General features: G+C 42.4%; 1 protein-coding gene across 1 annotated transcript in view; it reads left to right on the top strand.

The window, feature by feature from the left end:
- MYRFL (myelin regulatory factor like) overlaps nt 1-21999 on the top strand; it is a 115875-nt gene that overhangs the window by 53366 nt on the left and 40510 nt on the right. The window contains exons 6-11 of the mRNA XM_007463578.1: nt 1285-1435; nt 4696-4891; nt 6880-6956; nt 8108-8218; nt 10343-10433; nt 16426-16626. Coding sequence (XP_007463640.1) covers nt 1285-1435; nt 4696-4891; nt 6880-6956; nt 8108-8218; nt 10343-10433; nt 16426-16626 — 827 coding nt within the window. The remainder of the gene's footprint in view (nt 1-1284; nt 1436-4695; nt 4892-6879; nt 6957-8107; nt 8219-10342; nt 10434-16425; nt 16627-21999) is intronic.

Here is a 21999-nt window from a genome sequence, read left to right as displayed (position 1 = left end):
TTTTTTTTTTTTTTTTTTTTTTGCGATATGTGGGCCTCTCACCGTCGTGGCCCCTCCCGTTGCCGGACGCGCAAGCTCAGCGCCCATGGCCCACGGGCCCACGGGCCCACGGGCCCAGCCGCTCCGCGGCACGTGGGATCCTCCCGGACCGGGGCACGAACCCGTATCCCCTGCATCGGCAGGCGGACTCCCAACCACTGCGCCACCAGGGAGGCCCCCTGGACCATTTTTGAATACAGAAGTAGCAATTTCATATAGTTAATACTAGCTTCTAACAAGATATTCTGTGTTACTTTATCTTGGTATTAGCTTTGAAAGTCCTTTCACTTGTATTATGATATTCTCTCTGCTTGTGTGATGTTGCAAGATGGGCAGGACACCTGTTTCAATTTCCATTTTGCCGTTGAGGGAATTAAGACACTAAGTGAATAAATAACTTATCTAAGTTCAAAAAGTAGAGACCACAGAATCTTGGTACCACAAGGGACCTATAATAGATTAGAGTGTATTGGTTGCAATGAACAAAAACAAAGAAAGGACAAAACCAAACCAAACCAAACAAAAACCCTCAAACTGCCGTAAGCAAAAACAAAACAAACAAAAAATCAAAATGAGGGGCTTTACTGGCTCCTGTAACCCAAGATTTAGGAGTGGATCCCAGAACTCAAATCATGCCATCAGGACTGGGTGCCCTTCATTCTCAACTCTGCCTTCCACTGTGCTGGCTTCATTCCCAGACAGGCTTTTCCCTCATGTCCCAAAATGGTGCCAGCAGCTCTTGGGGATGTGACTTATAGGTTCAAACCTCATGGAAAAGAATCAGCATCTTTGAACCCGTCTTCCCTGACGTGCTGAGGTCCACTTTGCTTGGATTGAATTAGGCCGTGTGTCTACCTGGTGCAATTACTGATGCAAATAGTGAATGCTGTAGTTTGATTGATCAATCCTGCGTCCCCTACCCTCCTCGGGCTGGGAGTGGACTTCACCTGAATCACACAAAATGGGAGTGAGGAGATGCCATGACAGAAATAGGGTAGATAGATACTGAGGGAAAAGTTTCTGACAAGTGCTTGCCATGGCACCTTAGAATCACTGACCCCAAGCTGCTCATTTTACAGATGAGGAAACAAGGCCAGCCACATGCCCCCTGCCTCCCAACACTTGTCACTCCCCACACGGTCCCTCTGCCTCATACATGGCCTATGCATTAGCTCCATGCAGCTGTCTGTGAGTCTAGGAAAAACAGCCTCGGAGGAAAGATTTAATGCACTGATTTCTTTGCAGTGACAAGTAGGAGTCACAGCAGCGAAGTGCAAGACCACGACAGTGAGAGACAGAACATGATGCCTGTGGACCAGTGCTCTCCTGCTTTGAAGTGGCAGCCATACCGAAGCATTCCTTGGCATAGTTTATTAAACAGTCAATATGAAAAACTGTAAGTGACCTTAGGAACCCTGTGCTTGGCTGGAGAATGAGGGGAGAAAGGCAGTGCTAACTCTCAAAACTAAAGCCAAGTATTTGAGCTTTGATGCCACCCCTGATCAAATGGGATGCATCAGTCAGAAAGTGTGTCTTACTCCTTATATTTTGCATTTTAACAATAAATAGTTGGGTTTCTGGCCTTCAGGAATCCAGACCTGTAATTCTAACTCATAATTTACCCACTAAATGATGGAGGAAGAGGGAATCTTTCTGAGATCACATGCCCAGTTTAAACTAAAAGCTGGAAAATGGAGATTTCCCAAATCATTAACATTTAACCTGCAGTTAGTTAAAAATTCCATAGAATAGTTTTGGGGGGCCACATTAAATTGTTAGCTGCCCCAACATCTGTGCTGCAAATCAGTATTGTCAATTTATTGTCAATATAGCCTGCAGCAATCATAGTTGATGGTGGCTTTATATTAAGAGACTGAAATCAAACCATACAAAATATCCTTAAACTGGACAATTTTCATCCTATTCTTATGCCGTTACAGTTTCAAGAAATAAATGTGGACTTATGCATTATTGCTCTTAAACATCCTTCAAGCCTTCTCTTTATTCCTTAGGATATAATTTACCTACCCAACTCTTCTAGAATTTTCATTGATTACAAATGCCTTCTTGAAACACTGAAGCGTGTTAATGGTTAAAGAATAGGATTTTCAATTAATAAACATAATATGAAATGAGAAACGCTGGGCTACAAACTTGAGGGTCTTCAGGGTATTTTCCAAACTCAAATATAGCTTCATTAAGAGCAAAACTTATCACGAGGACTTTTATGTTGGATGAACTAGACAGAAGAAATCTTTTCCCTAAAATCTAAGGAGTTAAACAGACTTTGGGAGTTGGTATGGTTAATAGGAGACAAAAAGAAGCAAGTTGCTACTTGTTTCATTAAAATGTCACAACTTGTATCTTTGCCACTGTGTGCAATAGAAAAAGAAAGGAAGGATCCATAGATCTTGGTTTTGAGTCAGCCTTCATTCGATGACTTTTTGGCGGTTCTTCCATATTCTATCCTAAGTACGAGCACCAAGGTATGAAACTCACACATATGCAGAGTATTTTAATTGAAGCCTGTAATGCTTCCTAGTCTGTATGTATTTGAGTTGATCAAGTTTTCAAGGTAACATTTATCTCTCTTCTTACTTGAGTAGGTTTTTTAAGTTTATTTGGACAGCCAATCTATGCTCCACTGATCTGGAAAAAAAGGAGAACACAAGTATTATCAACTCAAAGGTGTAGAGGCAAATTTATTTTGAAGGCTTAGCCGTAATTCACTTTTCTTAAGCAAAAAAGGAAGGCAATATTCTTCTGGATTAGAACTCAGGCCATCTTGAATTCACTACTCACATCATTGAGACAGAAAATCACTTGTCTCTTCTTAGATTATTATGTCTAACTTGTTACAAAAATATCATTTTCCTAAATAACCTAAAAGCAATAAAGTTAGGGGATTAAAATTTTATTACATCTTTTTTTGGGGGGAATGATATTTACAACATGTGTTAAAAAGAGCTTTAAAAAGGCCAGTTTAGTTGCCTTTATAATTAACTTTTGATATCAAAAACAGAATTGCTACTCTTAGGTAGGTAGAATAGTTTCTATAACCAGAGATTTGTGTTTAAGATTCAGAATACTCTTCAACTCTATGGGTTGATTCAGTTTCTGCTTACAGCTGTCCTTCAATTTTGGGCTAATGCTCATATATGAGCTGCAAATCTTACCTTCTTTCCTTAGAGTTTTTGACAGTGAAACATGGAAGATCACAGAAAGATATTTCCTTTTATTTTTCTCAACCAAGAGAGTTCTTACTACCCTCTCTAGTAAAATGTATACAATTCAATCCATCCAGCCTTTCCACAAGCAAATTACAGATTAGTTCTAGAAGCCTGAGTCAGTATGAAGTTCCCAGATGGCATAAGACATGTGGTCTTTATCAAATCCTTCATTCAGTGGTCTTTCCCTTTGCCGCTGGCAGGCACTGTGGTTATGGGCCCCTTGATCAGCTTCTTGAGGGTAATCAGTGACCTAGTGAGTTGATCCATTGGTGAGGTGCTTAACTTGCAAAGAACACAAACACTCTTTTCCCAGGAGACCCATTCATATTTTCTGTCTCTGAAATTAGAGGAAAATTTAGAAACCCTATGTTGTTCATTAAACGTCAGCCATCCAAATTGAGATCCCAGGAAGCAAAGATCCACAGAGTGACCGAGAGCTAACAAAGCAGTGAAGTACTGCCCTCCTCTGTGTGTTATCTGAGGAAGGAGCTCCCTTCCTGAGGAACATTTAGGAAACTTGATGCATTAAAAATCATGTTCCATATCTACAGCGTATATGGAAAAAATTACCAAAGGAGTTTTCAACTTTTATATTTTCTTCTCTACTTGATAATGTTACATGTTTAATAGGTTTTATTTTTACTAACATTTAAAAGTATTTAAATAAACATATAATACACAAAGCATTGCTATTGAAAATGATTTGGTAAAACAAAGCAAGAGTCTGATCAGCCACCCCACCATCATCCCATTTTTTTTCTTGCAGAAGTAAACAACATAGTAGGTATTCAGTGCTATTGTCAGATCAGGAAGATGAAAAGGAAATGACCATACTTTAGTGAAAACATGTTTTCAATCAGTAGTCTGACTGGCTCTGGTTACTCTGGTTTAAAGCTATTGCTGGTAGTTCTGACCAGTCTGCTTTTTTCATATGACTGCCAGGAGGCTGAACATTCATTCGTCTGAGTGATACGCATTCATTCATTCGTTTGAGTGTGGTGTTGCTGATGAAATTAGAGATTTTTTTTTTAAGGTGGAAAGAGATGAATTCTATCCCAGATATTTCATATGTCTGATTAATGTACTAACTTCTCAACTTCTGGCCTGCGTCTTCCTGTTGTACAGTGGAGTCAAATTAGAAGTCTAGGGAGCACAAAGGGAAAAGGCAGAGGCTGAGGAAACAATGCTTCCATTTGGCAGGAATCGTGCTTCTTCCTCGTGAACACAAAAAGCTGGGAGAGAGCCAGCTGTACTCTGAAATACTATTTTCATTTCCTTGGTGAAAATTAACGAAATTGATTAAATATAGCAACAGGTACTTTCCACAACATATTTTCCTGAAATGTTTGTATAATTAATATTGTTCATGAAAGAAAATGTGTAGAAAATATTTGTAAAACCGGTTCCTTGCTTCCACTTTTCATAGACCTGATATAGGCTATCGAGTTGTTACAGACAAAGGATTTAATTTTTCACCAGCAGATGAAGCTTTTGTTTGCCAAAAGAAGAACCACTTTCAGATCACCATCCACATCCAAGTTTGGGGAAGCCCAAAATTTGTCAAAACCCAAATGGGTCCAAAGCCAGTAGAAATGTTCTACTTAAAAGCTTTTGGGATTAAGGTAAGTCTTTTATTTAGTTCAGTTTAATTCAGCCAACATTTACTAAGTGTTCCAGTTGTCTGTTGCTGCATAATAATCTATCCCCAAACTAGGCAACTGAAAATAATAACAGTCATTGATTTGGGTCACACATCTGTAACTTGGTCAGGGCTTGGCTCTGACAGCTCATCTCTGCTTAGGGGTCATCAGCTGGGGCAGCTCATCTGGGCCTGGATCCAGTTTCCAAGATGGCTCAGTGTCTGTCAAGTCTGTGCTGGCCATCAGCCAGCAGCTCACAGGGGGCTGTAGCTGGGAGGCCTTGGCTCTTCTCCATGTAGATTTCTCTGTGGGACAGCTTGTGCTTCCTCACAGCATGGCGGACGGCTTCTAAGAATAAAGGCTTCAAGGCACAGGACTTGAAAGCTGCCAATTTCTTAAGCCTGGGCTTAGAATCTGGCAGAACCTCACTTCAAACTACAGTTTTAAAGTTTTTTAGTGTATAAATCTTGCACTTCTTTTGCTGAGTGTAATTATTTTATTATTTTTGATGCTGGTGCATTTTCACATGCAGTAAGTTCATAGTTTTCACTGAAATCTCAAAGAGGTCTCTAACTTAAAAAAGCCAAGCTAATCTAGTCAATGCCCCCCCTTTTCCAGTTTAACAGAGGGGAAAACCAGGCCCAGTAAAGTCACACAGTTCATCCAAAATATTAAATGATAGAGCTGGGATTAGAATGCAGGTAGGATGACTTCTGAGTGATCAACGAGTACTTATTACATTATTACCTGAGATCCAGCTCCTTAGGGTGAGGAACATCCATTACCTGCATATTTTTTTTCTGACCTGGGCTCAGGCACTGAGTCTCCCAAAGTGGGGCTTGACTGCTGAACACATCAGCTGATCTTGCTCCAAACCAAACCAAAATAAAACAACAAACAAACAATAATGAAGTATATTTTTCTGATTATGGAATTAATATGAGTCCATTGTGAACATTATGGAACATAATAGAAAAGTATGAAGAAGAGTAAAATTCATTCGTATTTGGGATCCACCACTTGGTAGCCTAATTTTTCCTCATTGTTTTCTATTATTAAAATCTCATATTGATAATATTATACTGGGAAAACGGCATTATATAATATCATTAAAGTCTATAAAATATTATTTACAAAGATGACATGGTTTTCCATTATATCGAGATACTACCGTATTAATTCCTGTATTATTGTAAATTTTGTTTATTTCCAATTTTTTATTGTCATTGATAAAACTGCAGTGAACATCCAGGTACATCCATCCTTGTATGAGGATAAATTCCAAAAGAAGGGTTACACATCGAACATATGATCGGTATTAACAACACTTGATGTTGGTGGCCCAGTTGCTTTCCAGAAAGACTGTTACTATGCAAATACCTACAAGCCATGTATGATAGGGCAGATCTCACCAGGCCCTTGCCACTCTCTTCACTAATAACAAGAGTTTGTAGCAACTACTGAATAAATGTCATTCCTATATTTTATTTATTTTATTGTTTTTTGTTGTTTCTTCTTATTAGAATGCAAGCTCTGCAAGGGCTGGGATTTCTGTTAGTCTCGTCTTCTTATCTGTAATGCCTAGAGCAATGCCTGCTGCACAGCAGGTGCTCAACAAGTATTTATAAAATGAATGACTAAATGAATGAATGAATGAATGAATGAGTACATGTGTCCTTTGAGCTGCCTTGCTCCTGTGTTTTACTAGTCCACTCTATATTCCCTGTTTACCTGAAATCCTCTGTTGTCTTGTGTTTTCTTTGTTTAGTTCTACAGGTATTTGTTTCTTTTCTCACCAGTAACACACTGCTTTAAGGTGCACTACATCCCTTCAGCGACTTGCCCCTCCTGCAAAGTGCCTAACATGATGCCTTGGGAAACTTTAAGTATTTGAAAATTATTTACTAATGAACTTTTTAATTAATAAAGAAATTAATTATTAAGTAATTACTTTTTGTTGTTCTACACAGGTAGAGGCCACCAATCAAATAATTGCTATTGAACAGTCCCAAGCAGATAGAAGCAAAAAGATTTTCAATCCTGTTAAGTAAGAATTTCTTTTCTGAATTCCCTTGTGAATGTTTTGGGAAGAAGGCCTATTGCCAAATTTATTTTGTTTATTTAAAATGAATTCTGCTGTAGGAACTAAATTAGTAATAATATGTTAATATTATGAACACATGCTTATCAACAAAAGTAGGTAAAACCATTGAAATAATCGCAAAAAAAGTCTTACAAAAAGCTCCACTTTAAGGTCATCATTATTTATATGATCATTTATTACTGACAACCTTGCTAACAACTTTGGTTCCTGGAGATAGATTATGATTAGATCTTTCTTTTAATTTTTCATTTAAATCAGTGTGAGGCTGATTGAATTGATTTCAAGGTTCTGGATCCATGCTGTGCTTACAATTCATTTTTTCTTGTTTTTTTTTTTAAAGCAGTGTTGATAGATTGCCTAACGGGTTCCAAAATAGAAAGCATACAGGACTGGGATTATTCAAAACAATGTGGTGGTCCAAAGCAATATGGCAGTAAAGCAAGAGGTTGCCCTATAGAATGAATGGGATTTGCTTTTCGACTGATTTGGCTGGGATGATTTGACCCTGAGTCAATCCTGTTTGGGGGAAGAAGATGGTCTTACAGCCTGGACAGGCCAGCGGGAGCTCAGCCTGAAGCTCAAGCAGGAGCCGCAGTACAGACGGCTCTGCTCTTGCCTGGTGCATCTGGGTCTCCCTCGCTGCGAGGCTGTGTGTGCTCTTCCTTAGGAGCACGCTGCCTTCCACAGCCAGGTCAGGAGAGGGCAAATACGTGAAGGAGATGCGAAGGAGTTCGTGAGGAACCTAGAGGAAACGCTTCAGTCAGGAGGCGAGTGTTCTAGCAACTGTGGCACAGGTGAAACAGCTTTTCTCCTGTCGTCGTGGTCAAAGAACCCGTCTGTGGGAGTGTGCGATGCTTACGAGTCCGAAACTCCAGGCTTGAGCTGCTGCTGGATGAACGTTTCTAACTATTCAAGAATTACTCCCTGGCAGCCATTCCTGACCAGGCTGTAGGTACTTTACTAAAAATCAGTGTCCTGCACAGTGTGATGAGAGCAGGGGACTGAACATACCTGAGAAGCTAAGAATGAGTCCGATATGATCAAAGACTTTGTGTTCTCTTACAGTCTCTCGATATTTTTGTTGTTTGTTTTAGAATTGACCTGTTGGCCGACCTGGTAACCAAAGTAACGCTGGGCCGGTTACACTTCAGCGAAACCACGGCAAATAACATGAGAAAGAAGGGAAAGCCAAACCCTGACCAGAGGTACTGGCGTGGTGTCTATGCCTCAGGCTGGCTGGTTACGTTACCTGATGGCCCAGGGCCCTCCAGCGGCCCCTCTGATCCTGTTGGTCCTACCAGCCGGCAGGCCAGGCCTCCCTCAGTTGCTTCCCTCCCTTCTCTGACTCTTTCCGTTTGTTGACCCATCTCATTTACCCTTAGACATCTTTCTTCTTCCATCCTCACTCCCCACAATGCCTCCTCTCCTGCCCAGCGCCCGGTCATCTTGTCTTGATTCTCTCCATGATCCTCTAGAGGGACCATATGTTCATGTCTCAAGGCTGGCCGAGGGTTGAGGATTGACTGCATTTCTTGAATTCTGTGTGCTGGCCACTAGTTTAATGACCCGAGCCCTGCAGCTCTGCTGTAGCATTTTTTTGAAAAGAAAATAAATTTGCATTAATGATTTACACCTGTGGTTCTCATAATGTGGTCCCAGGACTAGCAGAGATGGCATCACCTGGACACTTATTAGAAATGCAAGTTGTCAGGCCTCACCGAGAACCTATGGGATCAACAACTCGGGTGGGGTCCAGCAATCGATATTTTAACAAGCCCCCAGGTGATATGATGCATGCAACTTTAAGAACCACTGGTTTTAGAACATAGGTTATGGAGTTGGAGGGAACTGAGTTTGAATATTTCATACTGCCATTTACTAGCTGGGTGACCCTGAGCATGGAACTTAACCTCTCTGAGGTTTTCTATTCTGTAAAATGGGGACAATATCCATATTTTACCCCAATAAGGTTGTTTCGGGGTTCTAAATGAAATAATGTAGATAAACTGCTTAGCCCAGTGCATGGCACATTTTGAGCACCCAGTAGATGATGGCTAATCATCATGATAACAATTACTACTATTACTGACTTACTTTAGATAAAGGGGAGAACTCTTGCCCTCCAGGGATTAGAGACTTTACAGTGTTACAGAAGTTGGTGAAGTGTTTTTGTTTTTTATGCAGTTCTTAAAGCAAAAGCTTTTCTGATAGGGATAGTTTTTATTTTGACTTTCAAGAAATGGTCTAATAAGGACCTAACTGTATACAGCACAGGTAACTCTACTCAGTACGCTGTAATGACCTATATGGGGAAAGAATCTAAAAAAGAGTGGACATATGTGTATGTAGAACTGATTCACTTTGCTGTACACCTGAAACTAACACAACATTGTAAATTAATTATACTCTGATAAAGTTTTTTTTAAAAAATGCATCATGCTTTATAAAAAAACAAAAAGAAATAGTCTAATCTTAAAAATGTCTCATCGATGGTACACATGAAGAAGCAATTAAAATCACAGTGAGGGGCTTCCCTGGTGGCGCAGTGGTTGAGAGTCCGCCTGCCGATGCAGGGGACACGGGGTCGTGCCCCGGTCCGGGAAGATCCCACATGCCGCGGAGCGGCTGGGGCCATGAGCCATGGCCGCTGAGCCTGCGCGTCTGGAGCCTGTGCTCCTCAACGGGAGAGGCCACAACAGTGAGAGGCCCGCGTACCGCAAAAAAAAATCACAGTGAGGAAGGTTGCCTTGATAACAATCGGAAGGGAGAGTTCTGGTCTTTGACTAAAGTCATGGCCAGAAGATGTGAAAGGTGCAGTTTCCATGGCCAAGAGCAGATCAGGGCGGAAGGAGACTGTGTGGCTGGGGAAGCCCTGCTGGGTCACCATCCATTATGGCCTAGGATGTGTGGCTTGGATGGCTCTGGACAAGGGGACCTGGAAGGTGGCTTTTTGTTGTGCGAGTGCACGGCAGCAGTGCTGTGTTGAGGGCCCAGGAATGCAGTAGAGTAAGGTCTGCACCAGGCCAGCGCAGATGGGCTGAACCCAGGCCCCCAGCAGGATGTCTGCTCAGTGAAGGCTGCTTTGGGCCTGCAAAACAGCTCACACATCCCCTCAAGCCGGGCAAAGGGCAGACCCAGAACAACAGCGAGTGAATCAACTCCTCTCTGGTTTCGCAGGAGGGGCAACTTAGAGCAGCAGAGAAACTCTTTAAATACGCGAACCCATCTGGGTAAATTCACTCTTGATTAACTGTTGGGTGGCGTTCGATTGCACAAATTATGTCTCTGTTTCCTGACGTTTTGGCATTGGTCTGCTATTTCTGAACTAGATACTTCATGTTGGTGGTCGGACTGTATGCTGCTAACCAAGACCAGTTCTACCTGTTGTCTGCTCACGTCTCTGAACGGATCATTGTGAGGGTAAGCTCAGTTCTTTGACTTTTCTGGATCCCACCTGCTTTTTCATCTGTAAGTAGACTTTGCATATTCAGTGGAATGCATGAAGTATGCAGTTTCTCAATTGCCAGTGATGACAAAGATAATGATAGCAATAGCAGATACTGTTATTTTTTAGTTTTTACGCAGTGGTTCTCAACCAGAACTTTTGTCTCCCAAGGGTCATTTGGCAATGTCTGCAAACATTTTTGCTTGTCACAACTGGGGGTGCTACTGGCATCTAGTGGATAAAGGCCAGGGATGCTGCTCAACACCTTATGATGCACAGGACAGTCCCCACAACAAAGAGTTATCCCTCCCCAAACGTCAGTAGTGCTGCAGTTGAGAAAGTTTTTACAGTATGTTCTAGGCACTGGGCTAAATAATTTCTGTATGACATCATTTTACATTGTTTCATTTTTACATTACATTCTTTATACCCAGAGAAGCTAAGGTTTAGGAGAAAGAGAAAGTCATCCATGAGCACAAAGCTGATAAATGATGGAGCCCAGGTTATAACCCAGTTCCTCTGACCCCAAAGCCCACAGGGTAGGGAAACAGGTAGGAAGGCATTCCATGCCCCAAAGTGATTGGTGACCTCAGGGACATCTGGGCCACTGCGCAGCACATAGTAATGGCTCAGCACGTTTTGCTGAATGAATGATTGGTCACAGCTGTGGACGGGAGTCTTGGCAGCCACAAAAACATAAAGCTGTTGGCAGCTGTAGCTGCATCTGTGAGGGGCCAGGCCAGCCAGCACAGGGAATGCCAGGGGCATGAGGTAACAGGTAACCACAGGCCTGGCAGCCCTGGGAGGGACTGCTTTGTTATGGATCTTTGAAGTGGCACAGGGGGACATGCACGCTCCAGTAGGGAAAATGGTCTACGATGGGCACGTCCACTTACATGGCTGTTAAACTTTGGCCTGGGGACAAGATCTGCCCATCTGGGGAAGTGAGTCTTCCCTTGCTTGCCTTGAGCTATCCTGAAACAAAGGACCCTCTGTGTAATTCTTCTAGTCAATAAAAAATAAGGCATCTATTAGTGGAACTCTTGACACTGCATCTCAGAGTTTCAATGGAAGTAAAGTAATGATGGAAATGAGGTAAAACAATGACGATGAGGGCCGGTTATGTGCCTGCCAGCATGCACGCCCTGGGCTGTGTTTTTATGGGGCCTGATCTAAGCTGTGGCAAAACAGCCTCCTTCGCGGCAAAGGCAGGTGGGGGTCCCCTCCTTTGGTCATGAGCCAAGGGCAGAGGTTCCTGCCCTTCCCTCAGAAGGGGTCAGAGGGGTCTTTGATGCCTTACCTGATGTAATCTGGGATTGCTTTGCTGCGCTAACAAATCCGATTTAAGTCAAGTCTGGAAACCTAGGTTGCTTACTTTTTCTGATTCCTCACAGGAAGGAATACAGACAGACAACGCCTTTCTTTTCAGCGTTAGGGTAGATTGGATATCATGAAAGTGCCTCTCTGAGCTGTGGAATTCATGCTTAAGTCAGGCAGTCTGCTAGTCACCTGCATACTTTAAATAATTTACCTGGTATTGAGGTTTCCCCATTTCCTGCTGACAGCCCCTGCAAAGCTATACTTTGGCTGCCGTGTGAGTCTACACAGCAGCATCGTGAGAGGGGCCACACCCCTGCACATTCTGTTGCTGGCACTGTCTGTTAACGGGCACCTTCTCGTATCCAAAGCACAATAATTTCACTCATAATGATGACTTTGAGAAGTTGAAAGTGTCTGCAATTTATGTTAAGTATGAATACTAAAAAAATAAATAAATTAGTATAGATTTGGTGTCATATTATTCACTACATTTTTATTTTTAAAAAATGATTGTATTCCAGATTCAATGGCTTTCTTCCAGCCATAATTTTTGGTTAAAGGGAATACCCTATTCTATATGTGTGCTGGGTAACACAAAGGTTACCTTAACAACAATGGGTAAAAAATGATAGTAATAATATCTTCCCCTCAAACTGGAAGTATCTTATTGATATTATTTCATTCTAACCCCAAAACGCTGAGTGAAAAGGAGTGCAGACTTTTGAATTTGTTTAATCATATAATGTTTAAACCAACCAAGAGAAAAACTGAATTTAAGAAATGGCATTATCGGTGAATCAGTGAGTTTTAGAAATGTCCCCAGAGCACATGTCTTGCCCCTGAGATTCTAGAGAGCACTAAACAGGTATATGTATCATGGGTTGAGCAGAGGGCAGACCAGTCTACATTCTATAAAAAAGCTAGATGTGCCCTCTTGGGTCATGGTCTGGGTCTGTTAGTTTGAGTTCTAGAATGAAGGAAGAAAAATGTAACAATTAAGACATTACAAGACCTGACCACATTACACGGAGACCTGCACATTGCATTCAGCAGATCCAGATTCATTTTGAGACCTAAGAGTTATTTCTCCCCATAGCAGAAATTAACATAAGGGCAATTGTATGAAGGCTGGAGTAGATGAATTTCAGGGCTGCAGGAGGGGTTCAGGAGACCAGGCTGGTCAGAATTCTCCTTGGAGAATGGTGGGCAGGACCCAGCAATTATTCATCCAGCTTGTCAATCAAAACAGCTTTGGAAATATATTTTGGTCCCATACTGTAAATTGACCAATTTAATGGAAATTAAAATTTACTCCAAAGAACAGATTTATTTCCCAGGTCTTTGTTTTGGGGAGCATTCCCCAGCAGAATTCCTTCAGATTCTCCTTGTTAATGACTAGGCTTCCCTTCAGCTCTACTTTTCTTCTAAAACACATAATTAACCTGGTTTGAAGTGTCGCAAGCAGGAGGGATGAATATTTTTGTCTGCCTTTCAAAGACACGCCAGGGTTTCCTAGTTTTGAACACTAATAAATTATTCCAGTTATTTTCCAGAATAATAGAAATGGGCACGTCCCCCAAAAGTCCTCCTTTATTGCTCTGCAACCGCAGGGTCATGAAGGTGGGAAACAAACACCAAGGGCCAGGAGAGACAAGGGAAGCAATGCAGTTGCAAGGATGGCAAGGCAGGGGGGGAGAGCAGAGCCATTTCAGTTTTCACTGGCTCTTGCCCATTTCTGACCACAAATCTCCCTTCCCTCTCCCAACACACTAGAGCTACACACACACACACACACACGCACGCACGCACGCACGCACGCACGCACACCTCCTCTGGAGTTCAATTGAATTTTTATTTACCCAAAGGAATCAGTGTGTGGAGCAATGTCTGTTTCACTCTGCAGTTGGGATTCAACAGAACCATTTACTAACTATGGAAGGGGTAACTCATGACCTCTTTCACAGTGGTAGCGTGGAAGCGGTGTATGACATAAAGAAGTCCTTCTTCAGCTTTATGCAGAATGAGAATACGCTGGAGAGCTTGTGAAAACACAGATGCCTGGGTCCCACCTCCACAATTTTTGATTCAGTAGGTTGGAGATGTCTGAGAATATGCATTTCTCACAAGCTTCCTGGAGACGCTGATACTGCTGGCCTGTGGACCACACTTAGAGTAGCATCGGTAGATAGCATTTCTAGGCCCATTTTCACTAGTCTTTGCACAAGGTACAAGAATGAATTTCTTATGAATGGCCTTCCTCAGCTCAAGCTTTCCTATTATGCTCTTTGACTGCTCTTTAGAAGCCCAAACAATGGTAAAGCAAAGAAATTCCAGCTTTCCATTCCAAACTTGAATGGCCTCAAATTACTACTAGTGTTTCCTATTCCGAGCATCTGCAGGGGGCACCATTTACATTGTATTCTTTGTGAACAGAGTTCCCTCGGAATTGTGCAGCTCTGCAGATGCGTTACTGAGGAGAGCAGATTCATTGACTGTAGGTTGAATGGTTGTTACTCTGCACAGCAGTGTGTGGAGGATGAACTTGAGACTATGCATCCTCATTTTTACAAAGTTTCATGCATACGTGATTTCATTTAATTCCCACAGCCCTGTGAGATAGGTAAAGAAGACACTATTATCTTTATTCTTCAGGGGAGAAAACTGGTACAGAAAGGTTAAGTAACTGTCCCAAAGTCACACAGACAGTTTGTGTCACAACATAGACTAGAATGTTCGGGTCTTCCCTAAATATATGAGGCTGTGTGATAAATAATAAAAGTATTTTAGAAACTTTAATTCATTCTGATGTTTGATAGCAATCAACCACTATTGGGCCACATCTGAACACAACTTCATGACTCCAGAATGTTTTTCTGTGATTCCATTTCAGTTTGCTTTGACCTATTAACATTCTGGATACCAGAGAAGGGAAATAAGTTCACACATTTTATAATAACATTTCGCATTACTGATGAGGACTCCTCCTTAGGGCTCTATATTTAAACCATTGTAGATATGTGACCCTTTCCAAAATGATTTGAACACGTTTTAGGGATTTGAGTTTTCATTTGATGAAATCCAAGTGAGATGATTGTAATTGTTCCCCCAAATCGAATCTACTTACATCTGCCATTCCAGTACCGTCAGGTTACAAACAGGATAATAATTATCCCAAAGCTCATTAAGAAAAAGAAAATCCATCACTGTCCTATTCTGTTTCCTTGAAGTGGCTCATTATGTTCAGAGCAGAGGAAAATGCATCAACATTTTATATGGCATACCTTTGGATTTAGTTGATTGCTCACTATAAAAGGATTTGAGTCAAAGCCAATTTGCCATTCACAACCAAGGAGGCTCTAGGGATCTTGCGGAAAAGCTCTTTGTTCAAGTGAATTCACACAAAATGATGTTCAACGTTGTTACTTAATATTCTTTCCCTGCTTTTGTCTATCCAGTGTCAATAGTTGAGTCTTGCAAGCAGCTCAGGGTTCAGATAGGTAGGAATGAAACAGGAAGTTGCACACACCTAAGTTTTTTAACTGAACTCAAACTTAGATCTGAACTTTGAGATTTCTTTTAATTATTATTTGTAAATTGGTAACGCATGCCTATGGTAAAAACATTCAAATAATACCAAGAGAGTAAGAGAAGGATAGGTCATAATTTAAAAAACAAGTTAATTTCGTTGTGAGGATTTTGGTGGATTCATAGATCCCTACTTAAAGATATGTGGAAATATATTCAGTGGCAACAGGGAAATGGGGAGGAGGGAAGGCAGTACAGTGGAAAATTCTTTGGCAAAAAAATTTATTTAACAGTAAAATCTCCAGAACTTTCTCTAGTCTAATAGATTCACTTGGATTTTCTTTGAAGACTGCATTTGGCCAGGGCGTTTTTAGGCAATATCACAAAACTCAAAGTTAGAATCATTATTTAATAGTCAAAGGAAGCATAATCGCAGCTCTAGAACTTATTAACTTTGTGGCCTTGGGCAGTTTGTTTATTCTTTCAGAGTCTCAGCGTCAGTAAAAGGAAGATAATGGTCCTATCTCATAGAATTGGGGTGTGGATTAGCACACAACAAATGCAGCTGTTATAGTTCTTCTGTCAGAATCATCTGTGTTTAGGGAATAGCTGAGGTGTACTAAATATATTTGTATTGTCACTTGCTTGTCAATTGTGTATGAAATCATAAACATGAAGGTGTTTTGAAACTATGGAAGGGCTAGCTAAATGCAAGGGTTTTTTTGAAATTATCTGAGCTTTAATAAACTTGTAATATTTTCTGATGTAATATTCTGGTTTTAAATCATTATTATTGTTCTCCCTGAAAAAATACTCATTTTGAGTTTTCTTCTTCTCCTTACCGTCCACCTACTGTAACTGACACATTCTCAATTCCATATAGAGACTGGACATTGCAAACCATGACACGCTGAGCTTCTGCTGGTGGGGGCAGAACAGTTAGGAGAGCCTCCCTGGCCCTCCTGGGGTCACAGTTATTCGGATATGTCAGAGTGTCCCATCCAACATGTGATTCTCAAGTGAAAGACTTGGCTAACATTCTGTTTTCCTTTGAGGAATAAAGCGATCATCTATTCCTGCATCTATAACTTTAATTGTAACATATTTATGTATTTTCTCCAGGCCTCCAACCCTGGGCAATTTGAAAATGACATTGATGCATTATGGCAGCGAGGACAAGTTCCAGAATCTGTTGTTTGTCATGGTCGAGTGGGCATAAACACAGATGCACCGGACGAAGCCCTGGTTGTCTGTGGCAACATGAAAGTGATGGGGACAATTATGCATCCCTCTGACAGCCGGGCGAAGCAGAATATCCAGGAGGTGAGCACGGGGCGGGCCTCGGACACCTCCTCTGACACCCGAGTCAGGGGTTCTGGGCCCTCCTGGCCCCCGACACGCCTGGCACAAGGCATCTCTCCATGTCACCTGTTGGTGTGAGACGAACATGCTGCTTAACAGTTACAAGTGTTGGAGTCGTTAGGCATCTCTGCTGAAATTGTAAAGCAGTTCCTACCCAAGAGAATGGACTTCCCTGCCAGGAGCAGTGGGCCGTGACAGCATAGCACTGGCTTCACGAGCAGGAAGTCTCTGAGTTATGTCCCACAGGCAATAATTGTCAACTGCTGGAGCTTGCCGTTTCCTTTCCGTCTCCAAACTTCCATCTCCCCGTTCATCTTTCAAACGCTGTCTCAGTCCAGTTCCTGCCCAGGTTTCTCCTGGACCTCTCCAGCCCCTTCCTCCCAGAGCCCCTAGCACCAGGCCTGCCAGCCATTGTCTTCCCCACTCAGCATCCTTCTCTGAGGAGCAGTTAGATAAACTCCACCTCCTCATGCCTCACTCGGGCAATCCCATTTCCCCAGGTTACAGGTCAAGACTTTCTCCTTCTGCGGTGAGGCAGGTGCCTAGTGGCAATCAGAAATCAGGCCTCGAAATCAGGAGGCCGCTCATCCACTTCGGATTTGCCTGGATAAAACGCCTAACCTCGCCGAAACTCAGTGTCTTTATCTATAAGGTGGAAATGGTGCCTCTCTGCCTGAACCCACAAAGTCTTTAATAATTTTTAACCCATTGAGATAATAAGTACTGAATCATCTCTGAAAGTCACAACTGCTATGAAGACCTAAGGGATCCCGATGACGATGCCAGGTCACCCCTGGTTCCACCATTCAATTCTGTGTCCCATTCAGTGCTTCTGCCACCTCCCCACCTTGTCACTCACACTGCTTCTCCTGTAAACATTTTCGAGGCAGGGTGGCAGAATGGTTTTTAAACCTCCTTATTCTTTCTTAGTTAATAGGAGACTTAATCTGTAAATCATTGGCCATTCTTTCAGACTGCATTCCTTTCCCAGTGCAAATCTGCACTGGTTTTTCTAAGCCAGCCAAGGAATGTCCTCGTTGGCGGAGAGGATTCCAAAGAATGGTTGTAATTGTAGACTTTTATACTGATCGCGAAGCTGCGGTTCATGTTAGAAGAGCTGTGACCTTCTAGCCTGATGGGAACTCTCAGGGCTAGAAGGTTCTCACATACATTTCAAGATACAAGTCTTAGATAACGTGCCTCTGCCTTTTAGAAAGAAATGAACTGGCTGCGTTTCAGATCACACCAACTCAAATTTATCCTTGCAACTGTCTATACAGTTCTCCACCAGGCCTTATCTAAATGTAAATGGAAGATGACAAGTGGGGAAAGTCCTCCACCACCACTGTTCTACTACTGGGCTTTCCCCAGAACTTCATTTACTAAACGTCCTCAAATGGTGTTCCTTGGTTTGAAGAAAACATATTGTCTCAAAATAACAAGGTTAGCCCTAGAACTTCTCAAATCCCTCTAGGAGGATTTCTCCATGAAGTGAAATGTCACTTAATCCAGGCTCTCGACATGAAGTTCCTGTGTGGCTTTCTTGCTCACAGAAGCAGAAGGGAATAAAGAGGAGGTGGTCTCTGGTTAGAAGGCAGAGTTTTAGTCCTGATTCTGGCACCCACTCGCCCAGGAACTTTGGCCCAGACATGCTCTATGACTCTATCATTCTCTGAATAGGGAATGCCCATATTTACTCACATTAAGAGCTTTTTCTAAGCTCATATACGGGAAACATTTTTTAGCTATATAAGGCTAAGCAAATAGATATTACTATTATTTACTTGCAAAAAATGCAAATCACATGTAGTTCATCTATTATTTCACATTAATATAATTGTCCTTAATAATTTGTCCACATTTATGAAATACATGTTTCTAGAAATCTTGTCTATCCTATTCACCATTTATTACAGACAAGAGACATGATGGTAATGTTGATGATGGTGCTGACAGATGTGTGAACTTCATCTTCACCTCTCTCTGACTCAGTTTTTCCAACTTTTAAAAGAAGGCCATTCTTCCAAATGTGCTGGGAAGCGAACCTTTGGTTGACTTGATTGCAAGCGTAGGACTGGAGGCATTTCCCATCAAGGACACACAGCAGCCAGAGCTGGCTTCTGAATTAGCTGCTGTGAGACAACTGTAGTGGCCAAACATGTTGCCTGATACCGTGTTGGGAGGATGAACGTACGTTGCTGCCATGCCTGACTGCGTCTCCTCGCTCAAGGCAGCGAAGGTGGCTTTGCAGATATTAAGCACATAAGCACTCTGCGTGGAGAGGCCTGGAGGAGATATCTGGGGCTCATCTGGACACACATCTAAGACAGAGACAATAAAGCAGATATGACTGAAACCTGTGAAACGGAGGCACTGGGAAATGAGGTCAGCTTCGGGGAAGAGCAGTTTCACTTACCCAGACTTGGTGTTTACAGAGGTGATGATAGACTGGAGAGGAAATGCAGCTTTTACAAGCAAAAATTAGGGTGAAAAGGGTATGCTGCAAACCAAAGGGGCGTGAAGAACAGCAATGTCAATGCAAAAAAAAGGAAGTTGAACGTTGAATGCACCAAATTCTGTGGTGAAGGCTGAAAATAAGGCAGCAAATGGCTAAAAAGAAAAGCCAGGGGAAAACAGATCAGTTAAGGTGAAATGCTCAAAGGTAATTTCTCCCAAGCGCACCCAGCAGTAAACTAGTTAAAGACACATGTGTGAAGAGCTCAACAAAGTCAAACATTGCAAAGTCTCCCCTCAGGGCCACGAGCCAAATGCAGAAGTTCAGGGTGAGCCAGTGCCATTCAAGCTGCTCCTGATGGGAGACTGATAGTCCGGGCTGTGGGCCATGGGTAATGAGATATCCCTCCCTGAACGGACTGGAGTTCACGGTCTACAATGTCTTCTCTGCGGTGAAAGGCTTGAGTTAAGATACAGAAACCTTGGGTGTGAGGCAGCATGACAGAGATGGCCCTTTGCATTCATGGTCAAAGCTTTCCAAAATTGCTGTGGGCAAGATCAGATTAGACACCCAAATTCACTTCCTACCCTCTTACTCAGCACACATTGATGAGCAAGGCATGGTGTTGAGTTGTGGCCTTTGTACAGTTCTTAGTAGAGGATTCCAAGGGGGCACAGTCCTTGCCTCAAGTGTTTGTCCTGGGCCAAGAGTACAGGCCATAGGGAGCAGGAAATACAAGCAGTTTATATTTAGCTTTGGAAAGTCTACAACACAGCATTAGAAATCACAAGAGCATTTTCTTAGAAAAAGATTGTTACAGAAGGTGTTTAGGTCCCCAAGCCAACCCTCAAAATTTTGTTTGGCCAAAAATCTGTCTGAAATACAGTGGTAGTAGTACTAGCGAACCTAACTGCTACGTCTAAGAATATGTCTTTGGGGAAAATGCAGTCAAGGGTCCAACTTAGACAGCAGGGGTCATTTTCCCTCTGTGTAGCCTGGACAGTTGGAGTGAAGGGCACATCCTCCTCTGCTTTCCCCTTGCAGCAAAGGAACTGACACTGCCTCTGCTTTGGTCTCTGATGGGGCCTCACACAGGAACCAAGGGGATAATGAGAAGCAGGCAAGTGGGCACGGGACCCCCAGAGTGCAGGGAGTGGGGAACAGGGCAGGGCCTGGCTAGTGCAAGGCCAGACTAGCCGGCTCCTGACCCCATGCTTTCAATTCTGTTAGCATCAGGGATTGTTCTGCCATTTCACTACCTCCATTCTTTCATTCCTTCTTTCCTTCATTGAAAGTTTGGGTGCCTGTTACCTGTCAGACACTGTGCTAGGCACTATGCAGGTCCTAAGACAAACAAAACACAGGCCTCACCCTCAGGAAAGGAACTTTCATTAAAATTTAAGCTCCAAATAAGAAAAACTCATTGAATCTCCAGGGCCTGGCATAGTATCTGGCACACAGTAGCTACTCATTAAATATTTGTTGAATGAATGTAGGAGCTCAGAGTGACAGGTGTACGCACAGGGCAATATGAGATTGTGACTGTTCCTTCCTAGCATGGCCTGCAAGGTCCTCCCTGCTCTGACCTTGATCTTTACAGTCTAGTCACGCCAAACCCTGCCTTGGTTGTGCAGGCATAATTCAGGAGATTTGCTGCCTCAGGACTTGGCTTATGCTGTTCTTTCTGCCCAGCATCCCTATCTTAGTCTTACCCTTTCTACCCTCTTCCCCACCCTTCATCTTTCCCTGACTAACTCCTATCTTAAAGTTATTAATTTATTTTATAAATATTAGTTAAACACCTACTACATGCAAGGAATGGTACTAGAAACCGGTGATGTGGTGACGAACAGAAAATCATGGCCTCAAATATGTCCTTGCTCTCATGGGGTGTTTATTCTGTAGGAGAAGACAGATAATAAAAGTGACTCACTAGTTGTCTGGTGATAACTTTGATTAATGCTATGAAGGAAAAGAACGGGTGCCATTAGCACATAAGGCAGAGGGAAACTTCCTAGTCTTGGAGGTCAAGCAATCCTTCTCTGGTGAAGAGGTGTTTTAAATGGGGAGAGGCGGAGGTAGAGGAGTGGAAGGGAAGAGCTTCTGAGGCAGGGAAATGCCCTGAGCAAGGGCCTTGTAGTGAAAGGGGCAGAGCGTGTTTGAGAACTGAGACAAGCTGAGATCTCGGTTGGGCTTCACCATCTCTGGGAAGCCTTCTTTTACGGTCCCCTGATAATCTTTTAGGTGCTTCCTTGGAGTTGCCATGATTCTCTGTTCATAACTCCATCATCACCCTGCATTTCTCACATTGTAAGATAATCTTATGGGATGAGTCTGTTTTCCTGTCTAGACCATGAACTTTAAAAAGGCAATCATTTTGAAGTTCCAGCACTCAGGGTAGTGCCTGGTATGTTGAAGGTGATTGGTAAATATTAGTCAAATGAAGCAATGAATGAAAGAACTGAACCAAGCTTTTGATAACTGCAATGATCAAAACAGCAGTGAGCTCAAAATTAGACTCCCCAACAAGTACCTGAAGTAAAGTTAGTCCATTTATCCAGTTAAGCACAAAGTCACAACATTTGATAACCCACCAAACTGGTGAAGGAAAGAGAACCTTTATGATATTGGAGGAACTTTACTGCTCACTTGACAGAGTGGGTCCAGGGAGGGGTTCAGGGCCAAAGCAGGGGTTTCTTAAAACAACAGAAAAGCATTTCTGGTTGCCCCAACATATGGATGAATGTCCAGGCGGTATATTTTTAATTGCCAAGAGACCACTGGTTTCATAATCCAGTTATGTTCTCTAAAAGAAAATTTTAGGACCCACATAGGACTGCCAAATTTTTACTTGTGGAATAAGGTCGTTAAAAAAAAAA

The sequence above is a fragment of the Lipotes vexillifer genome, unplaced genomic scaffold (genome assembly GCF_000442215.2).
Source record: "Lipotes vexillifer unplaced genomic scaffold, Lipotes_vexillifer_v1.1 scaffold602, whole genome shotgun sequence".
Lineage (NCBI taxonomy): Eukaryota > Metazoa > Chordata > Mammalia > Artiodactyla > Lipotidae > Lipotes > Lipotes vexillifer.
This window is presented reverse-complemented; position numbering and strand designations above follow the sequence as displayed.